This window comes from Nannospalax galili, unplaced genomic scaffold, assembly GCF_000622305.1.
Source record: "Nannospalax galili isolate Female #2095 unplaced genomic scaffold, S.galili_v1.0 scaffold75, whole genome shotgun sequence".
NCBI classification, from domain to species: Eukaryota; Metazoa; Chordata; class Mammalia; order Rodentia; family Spalacidae; genus Nannospalax; species Nannospalax galili.
Window position 1 is genome coordinate 4,551,094 of NW_008339433.1, and position 17,507 is coordinate 4,568,600.

The window sequence follows — 17,507 nt, forward strand, 5'->3', positions numbered from 1 at the left end:
TTGTTTTCTCATTGGAAAAAAACATGCTACTTTTTCCTTTTTTTTTTTTTTTGGTCTTTTTGAGACAGGGTCTCCTTGTAACCTCAGCTGGCCTGGAACTCACTATGTAGACCAGGCTGGCCTTGAACTCAAAAAGATCTGCCTGCCTCTATCTCCTAAGTGCTCAGATTAAAGGCGTGCACACCACTCCCAGCTGCAGTGCATCTTTTTACCTTGTTACCCTCTTTCCTTAGCTCATCAGTATTCTCACATACACATATGCACAAAATGCTCACATACACACAAAAAGAATGCAGAGCTATTGCTTCATTCCATTCTGAAACTCCAGAACTATTTGGGAAAATGGGAAACTTTTGAAAATGAGTTTTCCAATCTATGAACATCATATAAATTTCTATTTATCCATGATAACTCTTCTGAGTTCATTTAAAACATTTCAGTATAGGTCTTGAATATATTTTGTTTGACTTTTTTGGACTTAATTATATTGCAAAAGATTTTATATATGTTCTTTCATTTTCATTAACTTCCTGATGGATTTTTCTTTCTTACATAGTTTTTTCATAAGTGTATATTTGATTTATGCATCCATATTCATGAATGAGGTTGTCCTATAATTTTACTTACAATACCCTTGTTCAGATTTTTTATTTTTAAGATTATTTATTTAATAACCACATGATTAGAAGAAGCATTTCATTACAGCACTAACAAATACAATAACAATTTCCAGAGCAAAGATGCATCTCTTTCAAAATTGGCTGTAAATTTTTAGGTTCACAGTTGAATTGATACAGTTATACAATACTGAATTCAGTATAAACCCTACAAAACAAAATTGAATGAGGTTTTAACCTTTTAAAAAGATCTCCATTTCATTTTAAAATACACTGTTTCATACAAATATACTCATTTTTAATGGTACTAACACTTAGTTGTTTGCACATGCGCCTCTAGTCTCTATGTATCTGAATATTACTAGTCACACTCAGTTACTTTCTAAGATCCTTGGCACCTGAGCATGGATATAAAATCATCAGGTAGATTTCAATGGCAATGTGTTTCACCTCTACTAATTAAAATGAATTTAAGCAAATTTTTATGCTTCTTCCTCAAATATAACTCATTTTTAATTTATTGATTTTTTGTTTTGATTTCATACAGAACATCCCAAACAATCTTATTCATCTATATACCAACATCCCAATAGTCTCCACCACCCCCCACTATAGCCCATATACTCTGTAATCCCTGTTACTGTTCACTGTGTTGTCGGCGCCCCCAGCCGTTCTCCAGTGCTTATCCATCCACTGAACCTAGTCAGCCTATCTAGAGTTCCTTATTTTAGGAAGAACAGCTCTTCCTCATCTAGCAGCAATCAGTTGCCAATATTCTTTCAGAAAATGTGGGGGGTCTGCTGTTCATTTTCCCTTGTCTATGCTTACTTACTGTCTGTGAGCCTCTTGGGCCACCCTGGCTAACAACTCAAAGGAAGGTATCTCCTGTCTGGCATTGTTTCTTGTTATGTAGCTTTAGCTATACATATTGACTATTAAAGAATTATATTGATCCCATTAATCTTTGGTTATACTTTCCTTTTGGGTATTTAAGACCCTATAGTTGGCCCATAAAAACCAATTTATTCTTACTCTTAAGGTCATTTGAGGATCTGTTCCTTAGGGGTCACATGAGCTTGGGAGGAGCCCCTGGTTCCTTTCTTTTACCAGTTCCATCTATGTGAAGATAAGTTAAAGGTCCTGCTCAACCACAGTTGGCTCCACTTGGCAGCCTGGAGGAAATGTTTCCTCTGTGTTGACCCTCCTCTTTGTAGACAGGACACTGGTTCAATTTGGTGGGGTCTCCATGGTCTCCTTGATCTAGAGGACAGGTGACACAACACAGTTACAGGACATATTGAGAGATGCTGATAGTCCCCTGGAGCTTAGTGGACCTAGGACGGCAAGGAGCAAAAACTGGCCTTTGTGTCCCTCTGACCAAATTAGTTAGGCCTCAAAGTATGGCTGTTAGACATCCAAGAGTGTTTGTTCCACGAGTCTGGTACTTTTCATTACCGTGTGCTATGTAGATAGGGCAAAGACCAAACGTTCTCAGATAAACATTGATTAGACATATATTATATTCCTTGAGCTACTTGTATGTATAATATGTCAGTAGGTTGTTCAATTAATATGGTTCCCACTTTTTTTTAACTAGCTAGGAATTATCTCTTGCGTTGTCGAACCCTTCCGCCATAGTTTCCCCATTTAAAGTGCCCCCATTTTCCCCATTTCTCCCTTAATAATACCTTTCTCCTATGGTCCCACCTCTCTTGGTCTCCTTTCCCTTTATCCCCTAGGTTCCTTGTATAACACTCCCTCCCCTTGCTCCTTAAAATAACGCCATTTTTATCCCTATCTCCCTTATTAACACCTGCTTCCTACAGTTCTTCTCTTTCAGAAATCTTTCTTTTCCTTTACCACCCTGGTTCTTTTTCATTATCCTGGTTCCTATAGTTATGTCTGGATACATATTCACTTAGAAGGATTTGGTGTTAGGATCCACATATGAGAGAGAACACATGTCATTTATTTTTTCTTTCTGCATCTGTGTTATTTCACTTAGTATAACAATTTCTAGTTCCATCCACTTACCTGCAAATTTCATGATTTCATCTTTCTTTGCTGCTGAGTAAAACTCCATCGTATAAATGAACCACATTTCATTATCCACTCGTCAATTGAGGGACACTTAGGTTGCTTCCATCTCTTAGCTATTGTGAAAAGAGCAGCAACAAACATGGATGTACAAGAGTTTCTGCAATAGGATGAGTTCTTTGGGTATATGCCAAGGAGGTTCATTTGTAGTTTTTTTTAAGAGTTCTCCACACTGCTTCTCCATAGGGGTTGAACAAGTTTGCAAACTCACCAGCAGTGGATTAGCTTTTCCCTTTCCCCACATCCTCTCCAACATTTGGTGTCATTTGTTCTCTTGACCTTAGCCAGTCTGACTGGGGTAAGATGAAATCTTAAAGTGCTTCTAATTTGCATTTCCCTAATTCCTAATGATGTTGAACACCTTTTAAGATGCTTCTTAGCCATCTTTATTTCTGCTTTTGAGAACTCTCTGTTCAGCTCCTTAGCCCATCTTTTAAGTGGGTTGCTTCCTTTCTTGATTCTTTGTTTTCTCAGCTTGTTATGTATTCTGGAATTTAAACCTCTGTCAGATGTGTTGCTGGTGAAGATTTTCTCCCATTCTGTGGGTTTTCTCTTTGCTTCCTTTGTTGCTTCTTTTGATGTACAGAAGATTTTTAGTTTAATGAGGTCTCACTTGACCTTGTGTCCTGAACAATTGATGTCTGGTATTAAAAATCCTTTCCTACACCTGTATCTTGTAGGTTATTGCCAATGTTTTCTTCTAACAGTTTCAGAGTTTCAGACTTCACATTGAGGTCTTTGATCCATTTGGAGTTGACTTTTGTGCAAGGTGAAAGATAAGGGTTTAGTTTCATTCTTCTACAGGTGGAGATCCAGTTTTGCCAGCACCATTTGGTGCCTTGTTCAGAATTTTTTATATTCTATTTTATTAGTTTTTATTTTATGTGTATGCATGGATTACCTATGTGTATGTAAGTGCACCCATGTCATGCAGTGCCCATGGAGGTCAGTAAAGGGTGTCAAATCCCTTGGAACTGAAATTACGGTTGGTTGTTAGCCACCACGTCAGTGCTGGATTCCAGTCTGGGTCTTCTGCAGGAACAACCAGTGCTCTTAACTGTTGAGCCATCTCTCCAGCCCCCTTGTTCAAATTTTATATGGAATTTACAATGGCATCATAAAACACATTTTGAAGGGCTTCCTCTTTATTCTTTTAAAACATTTATTCAATATTAGTAATATTTTCATTCTTAAAACTTTGGGAATATACTTTATTATGGATAAACGTTCTATTTTATATGTTTTGTCTGTTATTTTTATTTTACATGTACAAGTGTATTGCCGGAATGTGTATAAGTACACCCATGTCGTATAATGCCCACGGAGGTCAGAAGAAAGCATTGGATCCCCTGAAACTAGAGTTACAGATGGTTGTTAGCCACCATGTGGATGCTGGGAATCGAACCCAGGTCCTCGGCAAGAGTGGTCAGTGCTCTTAATCACTTAGCTGTCTCTTCAGCCCGAGAATGAAAGTTCTTTATAATATAAACTATTTAGTTTCTTTTTTCTTGTTATCAATGCATGTTGTGTTTTATGAGAATTGTTTAGTTCATAAAATTTTCAAATACAGTGACAAAACTTCTTTGTATTATCTATACAAATTTCCTCTTTTGGATTTCTGTTATTAGTTAATAGAGTCTTCTATATTTTTGCTTTGATTGACCACTCCCAAAAAGGAAATAATTAAGTTTATTCATCTGTACAAATCAGGAATTTATTTTCTTTGTAGTTGATTTGCTACAATTTTACTACTTTCAGCTCTTTTTAAAAATAATTTATTTATTATTTTTATTTTATTTATTTATTTATTTATTTTTGATCTTTTTGAGACAGGGTCTCCCTGTAGCCCCAGCTGTCCTGGAACTCATTGTGTAGACCAGGCTGGATTTGAACTCACAGAGATTCGCCTGCATCTGCCTCCCAAGTGCCGGGATTAAAGGCACATGCCACCACACCCGGCTTATTTATTGTTTTTATTTTATGTGTATGCGTGTATTGCCTGCATGGAGGTAAGTGCACCCGAGTAGTGCAATGCCTACAGAGGTCAGAAGAGGCTGTTGGATCCCCTGGCACTGGAGTTCCGGACAGTGGTTAGCTGCCATGTGGGTGCTGGGATTCAAACCCGGGTCTTCTGCAAGAACAGTGTTCTTAACTGCTGAACCATCTCTCCAGCCCCTATTATATTTATATTATGTGTATGCGTGTATTGCCCACATCTTATTAAGTGCACCTGTGTCATGCAATGCCCACAGAGGACAGAAGAGGCTGTCGGATCCCCTGGAACTGGAGTCACAGACAGTTGTTAGCTGCCATGTGGGTGCTGGGATTCAAACCGGGCTCTTCTGCAAGAACAGTCAGTGTTCTTAACCGCTGAGCCATCTCTCCAGCCCCTACTTTCAGCTCTTAAGTTATTTTCTTTTCCCCTACTTCCTTGAATGTACTTAGCTCTTCTGTAATTTCTTTGAATGGATGCTTAGGTCACTTGCTTGCCACTCATTTTCCTTTCTACACTATCAGATTTCTGAATTATGTGGATATAGTTACATTGTACAGATTTTTATAAAGGGTACTTCATTTTCATTCTTTTCATGATGAATTCTTTCTTTCATAGTTTCTTCTGAAAGGTATACTTGATTTTTCAAAGATATATTGGTATATTTTCTAGTCTTCTCTTTGATGATTTCAAGTTTTATGGCTTTTAGTAGGCAAGAAATACCATATACGTGATTTCAGTTCCTTGAATATGTTGGTATTTACTTGGCAGCCCAGTATACGGCTCATATTTGTAAATACTCAGTACATATTTGAAAATCATGAGCATTTTATAGTCATTTATTGAATTGTTCTATATTTGTCAATTAAATTACATATTTTTGCCATGTTCAAATATTTCATATTATTTCTGATTTGCTTGTCCTGTTAGTTAATAAGGGAAAATAATGTTTTTGACTATCATTATGAATATTTTGTTGTTTATTTGTGAATTGTGTCCATTTCCCTTTTTTTGTTACTTCAATTTTATTTCATATATTTGTCTTAATGCTTTCTACAAAGGTGAAAATTTCCTAGCCATTATTCAAATCTTTTTCTCTCCTTATAAGACTGGTAAAGCATGACCCAGCTTCTAAGCCTTTCTAGCTCCCCTCTACCTTAAGTGACAGACACTTCTTTACTGTCTTTTGAAATCCAGTATCTTCCCAACAATTTAAAAATATATTTTATCCATATTTTCTAGTTTTTATCAGGAAAATACTAAAAGTTATTTTGGTCCCTATTATTTGAACCTGAATTTTACCTTTAAGTTTGTATATGCAAATGTGACAAAGTACTTCTTTCCTACCTCCTGTATAATACAAACATCTCACATAGGGCACTTACTCTATCTTGCACATTATTACACACTAATATTTAATTTCTACATTGTTTCTTAACTCTCAAGCTTTTAGTTATCGTTGTTTTACATTTAGTCAGGGCTTCCTTGCAGCTCTCTTTAAACGGTTGTGCAAATCAATACAGTAAAAGATTCCTTCCATTTGTTTTATTCTGTCCTGACTAGATGGACTTTTTGTCCATTCAGCTCCCTGGTCATCGAAAGGTCTTTTCAGTTCAGTTTTTAGTGTTATGAGGGAATCTATTAAAGGGAACACAATTACAATCTCAGATACATTACAAGAACTGAAATTGTAAGATCAGATTATCAATCAGAAATGCAGAATAAAGATATAGGGCCAAGAGCTAGTGCAAGATAACTCTACGTAAGGTACCACTTATTACACCAAGGCTCAATTTTCAAAATATACTTTTCAGTGTGGACATTTTTATGACCTGGTAATCCTACACGTGACTTTCCATTCACTCTTTTACCCAGTCCAATCTGGTTTTACCACTACTGCGCAGCTTTTCCTAGAGTCACTAGCAGTTTCATGCTAATAAATCTGGCGAGTATAATTCAGGCTGTGTCTGGCAATAGTAATTATAAAAAAAATTCCTTTCTTGAAAACATTTCCCTTTGGGCTTCAGAAATACTACAATCTCATTGGATTTCCTCCTACCTTTCACTGGTTTTTTTTTTTCCCAGTATCCTTTGATGATGCCTTTTTCTTCCTGATATTTTTTGGATTTTATTTTTAATTAACAAATGATAATTGTATCCATTTGTAGCAACATATCTAGTCTTTAAATCAGTGAATATTTCAAGACTCATTTCAGAGGCTCTGCTATTATCTCTTTTGAGGTAGCTCCCTTCCTTTAAATAGCACCTATATGTTTAAGACTTTCAATTTCATATCTCCAGCCCTTAGCCTATCAGAATCATATAGTCTATTGTTTAATGGACATTTTCAAGAACCTCATTATGCATATCTTAAAGTTAGGCTATTTGGTCTTGTACTCATGATTCCCCCGCCCAGCCTTTTCTATTCCATTAATAGCGTTATCTTTTCATTTACTATTTAGTTATTTACCCTTTTCTTTATACATCACATCCAATTCTGAGGAACTCCAGTTGATTATATCTCTGAAATACATCACAAATCAGTCCAACAGCCCTTGTAGAAGTGTTCACTATTCTTTGTGGTGTAACGTGTTGGTAACTTTTTGTTCAAAGCTATTAAGAAGGGGTTTCAGGCATGTTTATTTCATATTTCAACCCACTACATTCCATCAACCCCCACCTTCAAAAGATAATCAATTAGGGGTTGGGTAAAGGGCTTGGTGGATACAGAGTTTGCTCTATAAGTGTGAAGACTCAAGTGTGGCACTTCAAAACCAATGTGAAAAAGCAGAGCAGATGTGATGACCCATTTGTAACCTTGGTACTTAAGAATGTGGAAGCAAGGGATCTTTGGGGCAAACTGGCTAGGTAGACTAACCAAATAATGAGCTCTCGGTTCTGCAAGAGACCATGCCTCAGTAAATAACATGGAGAGCCATCAAGGAAGACATCTGACTTCAAACTCTGGCCTCGACACACATGCACCTGTGCATGTGTACCCATGCACATGTATTGCCACACATGTGAATACATACACACACTGCACACACATACAGAAATAAATTAGTGAAGAAATTAATCGAGATTTTAACAAAATCTGCACCTATTGCTTTATCAGAAAAATATTTTCACATACTGAAAAACTTTTCTATTATATATGGAGTTTCTTACTATTACTGCAACTGAAAGATTCTTAATATAGAAAATGCATTTTAAACTTGACACTATGAAAATGACAACTCGACTTCCAGAACACCCTCATTTCCCTTTCCAGATGTGTGACCATTAAACACCAAATACACTGGATTCTTTCAATAAGCTTTCATCCAATGTCTCCTCCAGCAGGGGAATTAGAGCAAGAAAGAAGCTTGCCAAGCTTTATTTTGGTTTATCTACTGTCAAGATTTTATTAATATTCAACATTTCTCATTAAAAAGTCAAGGGCATGAAACACACAACTTTGGCAGAGCCAGTATCCACCATCATTATACTGCCCAAACACTGAATAGCATTTCAGGATAAGAAGGCTGTGTACTTTAATCATCCAGAAGTCATTTTATATGCTTAAAATAAATTTAAATATTGATTGTGCGATCAGAGAAACAAGTTGATTGCTGTCATTGGGAGCTTTGTCTTTTGTGTATTATGAATTTTATTAGAAGGATATTTTCTTTCTGATTGTTGTTTTCCTGAATAAACTTAGGTTACTAATTTAGTATGTCACCTCACCCCCATGAATTCATGCAGTATCATAAAATCCATGCAAAACTATCTGTGATCCTAATTAATTTTAAGTAAACCTCCATGACATTTGTTGGACATTCAGTTCATTTCCAAGTTCTGAATAGCGTTATCATTCTATGACTTCTTAGATGCTATTTGCCTTTGAATTTATTTTGTATGTAGAGTCTTACCTACCTTTTTGGAGAGTTCTTTGTATGTTTAAAGATACTAAAGATATTTTTGATTGTTTATATGTTTTATAATATAAAACGTTCACAAATATTTGGGCCTGGAGAGATGACTCAGTATTTAAGAATGATGAGCTGGTTGGGTTCCCAGCACCCACATGGTGACTAACAACTGTCTGTAACTCCAGTTCCAGGGGAATCAGATGCCCTCTTCTGACCACTGCATCATTGCACGACACAAGTGTCCTTTCACAATGCAAGCAAAACACTCTTACACATGAAATTAAAATAAAAAACAAAAAAATACTCATAAACATTTTCTTTAAAGTACATGTGTATCCTGGAATGTTTGTTCATTCTGATGACTTTAGCAAAGAATGGTTGCCATCTTTAACAAAATGCTCTGTGTGTTCTTTGAATTCCCACAGAGCTATGTACCATGGAGTGTGGTAGCCATGGTGTCTGCTCAAGGGGAATATGTCAATGTGAAGAAGGCTGGGTAGGACCAACATGTGAGGAACGCTCCTGTCACTCTCACTGTGCTGAGCATGGGCAATGCAAAGACGGAAAATGTGAGTGTAGCCCTGGATGGGAGGGCGACCACTGCACAATTGGTAAGTACCAGCATACTTTAGTCAAAGTAAATTGTATTAATTGAAGAAGTAATAGCAGTCTAGTGAGTCATTTGCCAAAATATTAATAGATTTGAAGTCGGGAAAGGCAGGAAGAGGAGGATCGGCTACAAGTAAAGAAAGTTTTTGAACAGGGAGGTTTCTTCTTTGGCAATATTGTATTGATTTCTTCTGCCATTTCTTTCCTCGTTACTTCAGTAACATTTTCTGCTTTGAAACCCTTCAAGTTACTCAAATGAAAGAGGATACATTAGAATAAATTGTCATTAGTTAATAAGACAACTGCTTTCCTTTCCAAAAGCGTAGGTTGTTTTGGTTGAAAGCACCTAGAGACAATTTCATTAGATGGGAATGCTTTACCAGGGCCCATTTGATATTATGGGAGTCTGTCTTTAATGTGTATAAGGAAGGCACTCCTGACCTATCATCAGTGAAACATCTGTGTTGAATTGTTTATTCTTTTCAATACTACAGAGTATTTATGCTGAAGCATTCACCCTCTCTCACAGCCATGTCATCAATTTCACAAATTTTCAGGGCACTGTCATGCAGAATACACTGTGGGTATAGGGAAGCTTATGTAATAATTAACCTATCACATGAAATTCACGTTGTAAAATCTAGTGCTATTCTAAGATTTCATAAAACACTTTGTTTTGCAAAAAATAATGAAAGCCATTTATATATACACATTTCTACCACAAAGGTTTCTTACATAGTTTCATTTCTGCTTGCTGTGACACAATATTCTTGCAAAAGCAAGTCTAAGGAAGAAGGGTTTGTTTTAACTCCCTGTTTCACGTCATAGATTGTCCATTATAGCAAGGAACTCACAGTGACAGGAGCTTGAGGGAACTGGTCATATCACATCCGTTATCAGGAACAGATCACAATGAATGCATGAATATTTGTGCTCAGCTCACCTTTTCTATTCCTTTACAGCTCAGAACTCCCTACTGAGGGACTGGTACCCAATGGCAGGTCTTTCTATCTTAATTACTGTAAGCAAGATAATCCCCCACACACGTTCCCACAAGTCAACCTGATCTAGACAGTCTCTCACTGAGATTCTCTTCTCCAGTTATTCAAGCTTGTAGTCAACAATCAAAACTAATAGATATGTATAGTGAAATAATTACAATTATACAATTCTCATCTTTCTACTAAGGAAATGGATCAGAGTGTTCCAGTGGCAATCTATGACTAGACAGAAAATGAATGTAGAGCAAAACAAGAGTGAGAGTTTCTTGATACACTATGCACTGTGAGATTTTTTTTCCCACAGTAGACTGTTGCTTTCACTTTCAGGTAGAAGTCTTTTGTTATAATGGTTGGAATCTGCCAAAGCAATGCAATATATATATATATATAATCTTAATAAACTGCATTACTAGTCTACTAAAGGTACAGTAAGTCTCATTCTGTGACTGTGGAAAATATTTAAGATTCATTAAAAAGGTGGTGAGGGGTGAGATTCAGATGCATCTTAACTAACTACATTTCTGCACTACAGTAAGTCTATTGCCTTCACATAAGAGGATTTAAATATTGTGATGATTACCAAAGACGGTTACTTCAGAACTCCCTTCTAAAGATATTACTAATAAGAAGTTGAAACTAGTGCTCTTTCATAGAAGTTATTACTGATATTTAAAAATGCAGTTCTTATACTTTAAGTGAAATATGACACAGTTTTATGAAGCCTAATAGAGTTTCTTGCAGAAAAGCCATTAATAACTTTCCTGTGGAAAATATTATTCACAAAATCCATAGGCCAGCGGACCAAGTTTTGAGCTGCAGGCATTTTAGCAGATCATAGTTTGCTGATCTCCTTCCACGCAACAGATGGGAAACCATTAGTATGTGTTGTAAAGTTTGATCTGGTCTCCCAAAAATTTATTTAATCACTCTTCCCCCAAACCCCTTTTTTTTAGCTCACTACTTAGATGCTGTTCGAGGTAAGATCTTTCTCATGAGTTTTATAGTAGAAATGTGCTCTAAACAGAAAATATGCATGTGGGAGAACAAAGGTCGTATTTTGGTTTCTTTTGGTTGGTTTGTTTATTTGTTTGTTTGGTTGTTTTTTTTCTGGTTATTACTTTGAGTGTTTTTCTTTAATGACAATATTGTCGTGTTTATAATCGATAGACTAGAAGATAATTTATTTTTCCAACATTCAAGCCACTTTTTGCCAGGAAATAGACTGATTAGCAATTTTAAAGACTATTTTTCTTTGTCCTTTTATATCGAGGTGTGTGTGTGTGTATGTGTGTGTGTGTCTAACACAGACAACTACTAAATAAGCTAAGTTTAGGTAGATAACTGAAGTGCTTCATCAACAAAACAGTGTATGTCTAAGTGCATATTGATAACTCTTAAGTCCTTACAAGGGTTCCCATTATAAGTGGCCTATTATCTATCATTCCAAGGATCTGCCTTTAACAGTGACAGCAAGGGACTTTCTGTCAGATAGGTAGTGTTCTTTATCATCTTAGTTTCAGAAGTTGAATCTGTCCAAAATTACCCTGTTTTTTTTTCCTTCTTCAGTGAATGTCCATTAGAATAGAACCTGGAGAAAGTTCCCCTTACAAGGGTGTGTGTGTTATTCCTATGCTATGACTTGGGATTATGATAAACATAAATTTTGTCATATTTTCTGCCAACCATATGTTATTTAATTTTATAGTTTTATTTTTCTTCCTCTGACCTTTTGGTAATTACTTGGAAAACCTTGGAAAGTATATGGGGTTATTTCTACAGATATTTTAAGACTTATTTTTTTATATTTATATTTCTGAAATTTTCTTTCAAGAACGTACAGTCAAAAGAATACTGATTGGGCTACCCCAGTAAAAACCAGGTCTAGTCTTATATGATGATTGGGGAAATACTCAAGAGATACATGTTATTATTATGGTCTCCATTTATACTCTGCTGATCACTTGCTATGTGCAATTTCTTTTTGATAGAGCTTATCTCTGAACTACTTGTAGAAAGAGTAAGACATATTTTTGGTGCTAAAAGAAAAAGAAACTAAATCCTGAAGAGGGACTGTTGTCGGTGTTTGCACTATGTCAATTAGATAAAAGATTTTTAAACATTACCCTTTCTCTTGAGCATGTTTTCCCAGTTATTCTCTAGAATTCTGAAGCTCTAAGTGTGTCATTCTTTAATTCCATAAACATTTTCTGAGCAGCTACTATTATTGTTACAGGCGATATTATGCTAGCTCTTGCAAGAGATACCACAGAAGTAAAAATTCCAGTGATTTTGTCCTCAGAGCAATACTAATTTTGAAAATCTTAATATATGCAGAATAATCGCAGCACATTTCTAAGGAACTATATAAGCATATACATAGTGGTATGGTCTGAATTATATAGAAACATACCTAAGTCCTGATGCAACAGATCACAAGGGAAAAATCAGCATAGGCTAGAAGTAGTTGAGGAAAGTTCCTCTTCGTAGAAACTGCTATCTTTCCCGAAACCTGTTGCCCATAACTGGATACAGCATCATCCATCCAGTTTTGATTGAGACAAGGAGATAGGTTTTTCAAAAAGAAACAAAAACATTTCTTGTCCCCACTATGTTTTTCCTCCTATGTGAACCAGAAGTTGGAAATTGGGGTTAGCACTGATAACACTTAATTGGCTCTCTAAGGAAAAACACTGCAAAATAAGGGATAACAAGTTCCTTGGGAAGGTGTTGCAAGTAAGCAAGCTCCTCTTGCATTTATTCAGCACCTCATCTGAACAGAGCCCAGATGATTAGATTCTTCCCTGTAGGCAGATACATCACTGTTGGCCAATCCCACTCTGATGTCTCTGATTGTTACCCTCTGCTGTCTTTTCAGATGGCTGCCCAGGACTCTGCTTTGGAAATGGACGGTGTACTCTGGATCAAAATGGTTGGCACTGTGTGTGTCAGGTCGGTTGGAGTGGGACAGGCTGCAACATTGTCATGGAAATGCTTTGTGGTGACAACTTGGACAATGATGGAGGTTAGTTATTTACAAAATGTTTGTGTATGAAAGTAATAGCCCTGTCTCTAACACAGTAGTGACCAACATGGCTAAGGGTGAAAATTTGGAATCTTAAGTATCAATGATATTGAAGCATATGGGTTATACAATTTTTAGTCTCAATAGTATTTAAAAGCATTAGTCACCGAAAATCATTATGGTTAGGCAATACTCCAAAAGTTCCTGCATGTGTTATAACACATTAAATTATCACAATAATTTTTCTGAGGCATAACTATGATTGTTTTTCCTATCTATAGGTAGGACAATGAAGACTACGGTGGGTTGGCAAGTGACTTATCCAAAGTCATTCAGCTAGAATGTAACATAGCTAAGGTTAAATTTCAAGACAACACGATTTCGACCATCAGATTTTTTAAACTACTACACCATGCTGACTCTCATTCCCACAATATTTATTATACCAAACTAAATTAATATGGCACTGTTGAAGTTGTCAGCTATTTGTTAGTGTACTTTGCATATACACAAAATGAAATTTTGTCTTTGTTTTTGGTTGTATAGAACTTGCTCTTGTGTCACTGCCTCTTAGTAACAGTATCTTTCAGAGAACATCGAACAATTTCTCTTAAATATTTATATTTAATTCAAGACCTGTGCATGCTGTTTAATTTATTCGTTTTTGAAACACGGCATTTTTATATATTTGTGAGTTACAAGATGATAATTTGATACATGTATTTGATGTATAATGATGAAGTCAAATCATAAATACTTCTAGCTCCTCAAATAGTAATCATTTGTAATATGCTGGGATCTTGAATACTCTTCTAATCATCTTGAAATATGCCATAGGTAATCAAAGATAATAGTTACTCTATCGTACTATAAAAAATTGGACTATTTCCTCCTCTTCCATTGTGTTTTAGTGTCCCTTACTAAATTACTTTATACTCCACTCCCTCCTGTCCATTCTTTATCAAGTGACTACTTAGTCCCTTCCTTTCTTCTGTGAGATTGACTTGTTGGTTTCCATGTATTTTCCACGGTTTTTTTTTAAAGTGACATAGCTTATAGGCCACTGGGTTACCACTTCTGTTTTAGGAAAACCAATAGAATCATATAATACATTCTACAGTTAGACTTCAAAGCATCACATACTATATACGAGTGAGACTACACTTAAAGTGAAGTGGATTTACACTTACTTTTTTGTATAATTTCTAGCAAGGAAACATGACTTTAACAATAAAATATCTTTTATTTTAAAGTGGATTTACACTTACTTATTTTTTGTATAATTTCTAGCAAAGAAACATTACCTTAAAAATAAAATATTTTTACAATATCAGTACTTTGGCTTAAAAATGAAGTAAATTAGTAAACATGGTTCCTATTTTCTATATTAGTAAGATAATTGCATTTGTTGTCATTTTCATCCAAACATGGAGCTTAAATTGCTAAGGGAGCTGTTAGAGCTTGGGCCCTAAAGTGATTGTAAGAGCTTCTTCCTTGGAAGGAGAAAATGGCTCAGTGGATAAAACCCTTGCCTCCAAGCTCTAGGAGGGCAGAGACAAGGCATCTTTGGGGTAGGCTGGGTTGCTAGACTAGCTAGCCAGCATTAATATGTTCTGGACTCAATGAGAGAACCTGCCTCAATAAATAAAGTGGAGAATGATCAAGGAAGATCCTGGATGTCAGCGTTGCTCCTATACTTACAGACACACACACACACACACACACACACACACACAAATTTGTATGTGTGCTAACCTGTGCATACATATGTGCCTTATATACCAACATGTATATACACAAATATATACCCTCACACACCACACACACAAACACAGGTAAAAAATTTCTTTATATGTTATGGATAGTAAAACTAAAATGAAATTGATTATAATAAGTATTGTGCATAAAAAGGTATTAATATAAGTATTAAATGAGAGAATTCAAGTGAACCACATAAAAGGTAATGGAGAACATCACACAAATATGCACACACACACACACACACACACACACACGCGCGCGCACACAACATAGACCAGGTCATTTTCTGAAAAGACTGTTTCCTATCTATATAAATCAAAAGTCTCATTTGGGATACAGAATGAAATTTTTGAATTAAATGATATACAGATCAACTGATTTTTATGGTCTTCTAACACTTACTTTTGCTTTCCTTTTCTTCATTTTTATTATATGCATCTTTCTGGGCATGCCTTCTCTACACTCATCCTTCTCTGTCCATTATTTAAGCCTCAACTCAAGCCACATCGTGAAATCTTTGACATCTGCCTCCTTGATCTCCTTTGGTACTTATAATATGTATCATATAACCAAGAACTTAATCATACTCTTTTTGTTTTTCTTGATATATACACCATATAATCAAGCACTTAATCATATGCTTTCTGTTTTTCTTGATATGTGTCATGCATGATTCATGTACCATAGCTATTTGAAAAATATAATTAATAATAACAATATTTCACTTGTATTCAGGGTTTGCTGTGTACTATGCACTGTGTGAGCTTTTTATGTGTTACTTAATTTAATCACCATGATGTAGGAACTATTACTGATGGTACTTTATAAATTAGAAAAGTAGGCACAGAAAAGTAAAATAAGTTGCTAAAGATCATATAGCAAGGACCTGAGAGATCTTGGCTGTGAACCCAGGTGATCTGCTGCATGGATATAGTAGCAGATATTTCTTATCTGATATATTGATTGAAAGATTATATTCAGAAAATACATAACAACCTTTGCATTTATAATTTCTGGCTCAATTAAGATTGAGCCAAAATAACTTTCCTGACTTAGTCAAGTAATAAAAATAATTGAATATTTAATTATCAAGCATCTTTATGGCTTCAAGGTCACCTCAAGGCAGCCAAAAATGTTTAATGAATGGATCAATTAAATATTAATGAGTTAATGGATTATCAATTCTCAGTAACTGTGAACTACATGGATACAAAAGATATAGAAGATTTTATGGAATGTGCCTTCACCTCTGAATGTTCCTTAAAACTGTGTATCTATATGCAAATTAAAATTCAAATACCTGATATGAGCTCAGAGTATTTTCTGATTGTCTCTTTAGGGAGTAGGGTTAGAAAACTCCTTGAGAGTTTCAATTACCATTTTTCTTTTAGTAGGATTAAGACGGTATTGATGATAATATAGATTTGAGTGTACTTTGAGATAGAGAGATAAATGGAATAACCACTGAAAGCCCCAAGAATAAAACTTTAGACCAATAATTCTATTTCTAAAATGTTTATATATCACCCCAAAGAATACTTTAAATTCCCTTCACTCAGTGATCTTAGTTTTCTAAGCTTATCAGAAGAGCACAGTTCATTTAGCTGAATATGACTAATGATTAATATTTTTGTACTTGTTTGTATATGTGTATGTGCTTTAATTAAATCAGAGTGTCAATTGAACCTTTTTTGAAAAAAAGTGGGCCTAACTTTTAAAATGTAATTCTTAAGAAATCTCCCAATCAAAACCACATCACTTTCAAGCAGTTGGTTCAAGTAGCTGCTACCTGATTACTCCATATTACAGCTGATACTTAAGGCTGTTCTGAGTTTTTTTGCATCCTAATCACCACTGAATATTCATTAGATTTGCTGCTACTTCCTGTAGCTTTCACTTTAGTTACACTCTGATTTCAATGCACTGTGACTCTTAGTAACTAATTGGGCTGCATTGAATATGTAGGTGACACAGCTTTCCTGTAAGCTACCTAAGAGCTCCTTGAACAGTGAAAACTGAGAACAAATAACCTTTGAATTTTTTTCCTAACATGCAAAAAAGAAAGGTCTCTAGCTATAAGAACTAATTACTGTAGAAGTCACAAATCTGTCAAATATCGTGAGCACTATATCCATTTAGTCAACCAGCACCTGCCATGTGCATAGCCCTAGGCAGGAAGCAGAATTAATGTCCAGAGTAACCACATTTCTATTTGTTAATCACGCATCCTTATCTGGAATTTGGAAAACATAATCACCAAATTTTACAAGCCCATATCACTTGTTATGAGAAAAAGTTTGAACATTATATTAACTGAGTCAGAATACCTAAAAGAAGTGGTGAAGGGTGCTATCAATAATAAAGTGTATATCAAAACTCTGATCATTAAAACAAAGTGGTGTTGGATATAAGACTAGACATTTTAATACAACCAAATAAAAGTCCTGAAACATACCCAAGCCAAATAAAAAAGTAGAATATCATTAAAGCAGT

The 17,507-nt window shown here is 35.4% G+C and overlaps 1 protein-coding gene across 1 annotated transcript in view; it reads left to right on the top strand.

Moving 5' to 3' along the window:
- The window catches only part of Tenm1 (teneurin transmembrane protein 1), an 873,778-nt gene that overhangs the window by 688,888 nt on the left and 167,383 nt on the right, over positions 1–17,507 (top strand). Inside the window, exons 14-16 of the mRNA XM_008833909.1 lie at positions 9,047–9,232; positions 11,185–11,208; positions 13,107–13,253. Coding sequence (XP_008832131.1) covers positions 9,047–9,232; positions 11,185–11,208; positions 13,107–13,253 — 357 coding nt within the window. The remainder of the gene's footprint in view (positions 1–9,046; positions 9,233–11,184; positions 11,209–13,106; positions 13,254–17,507) is intronic.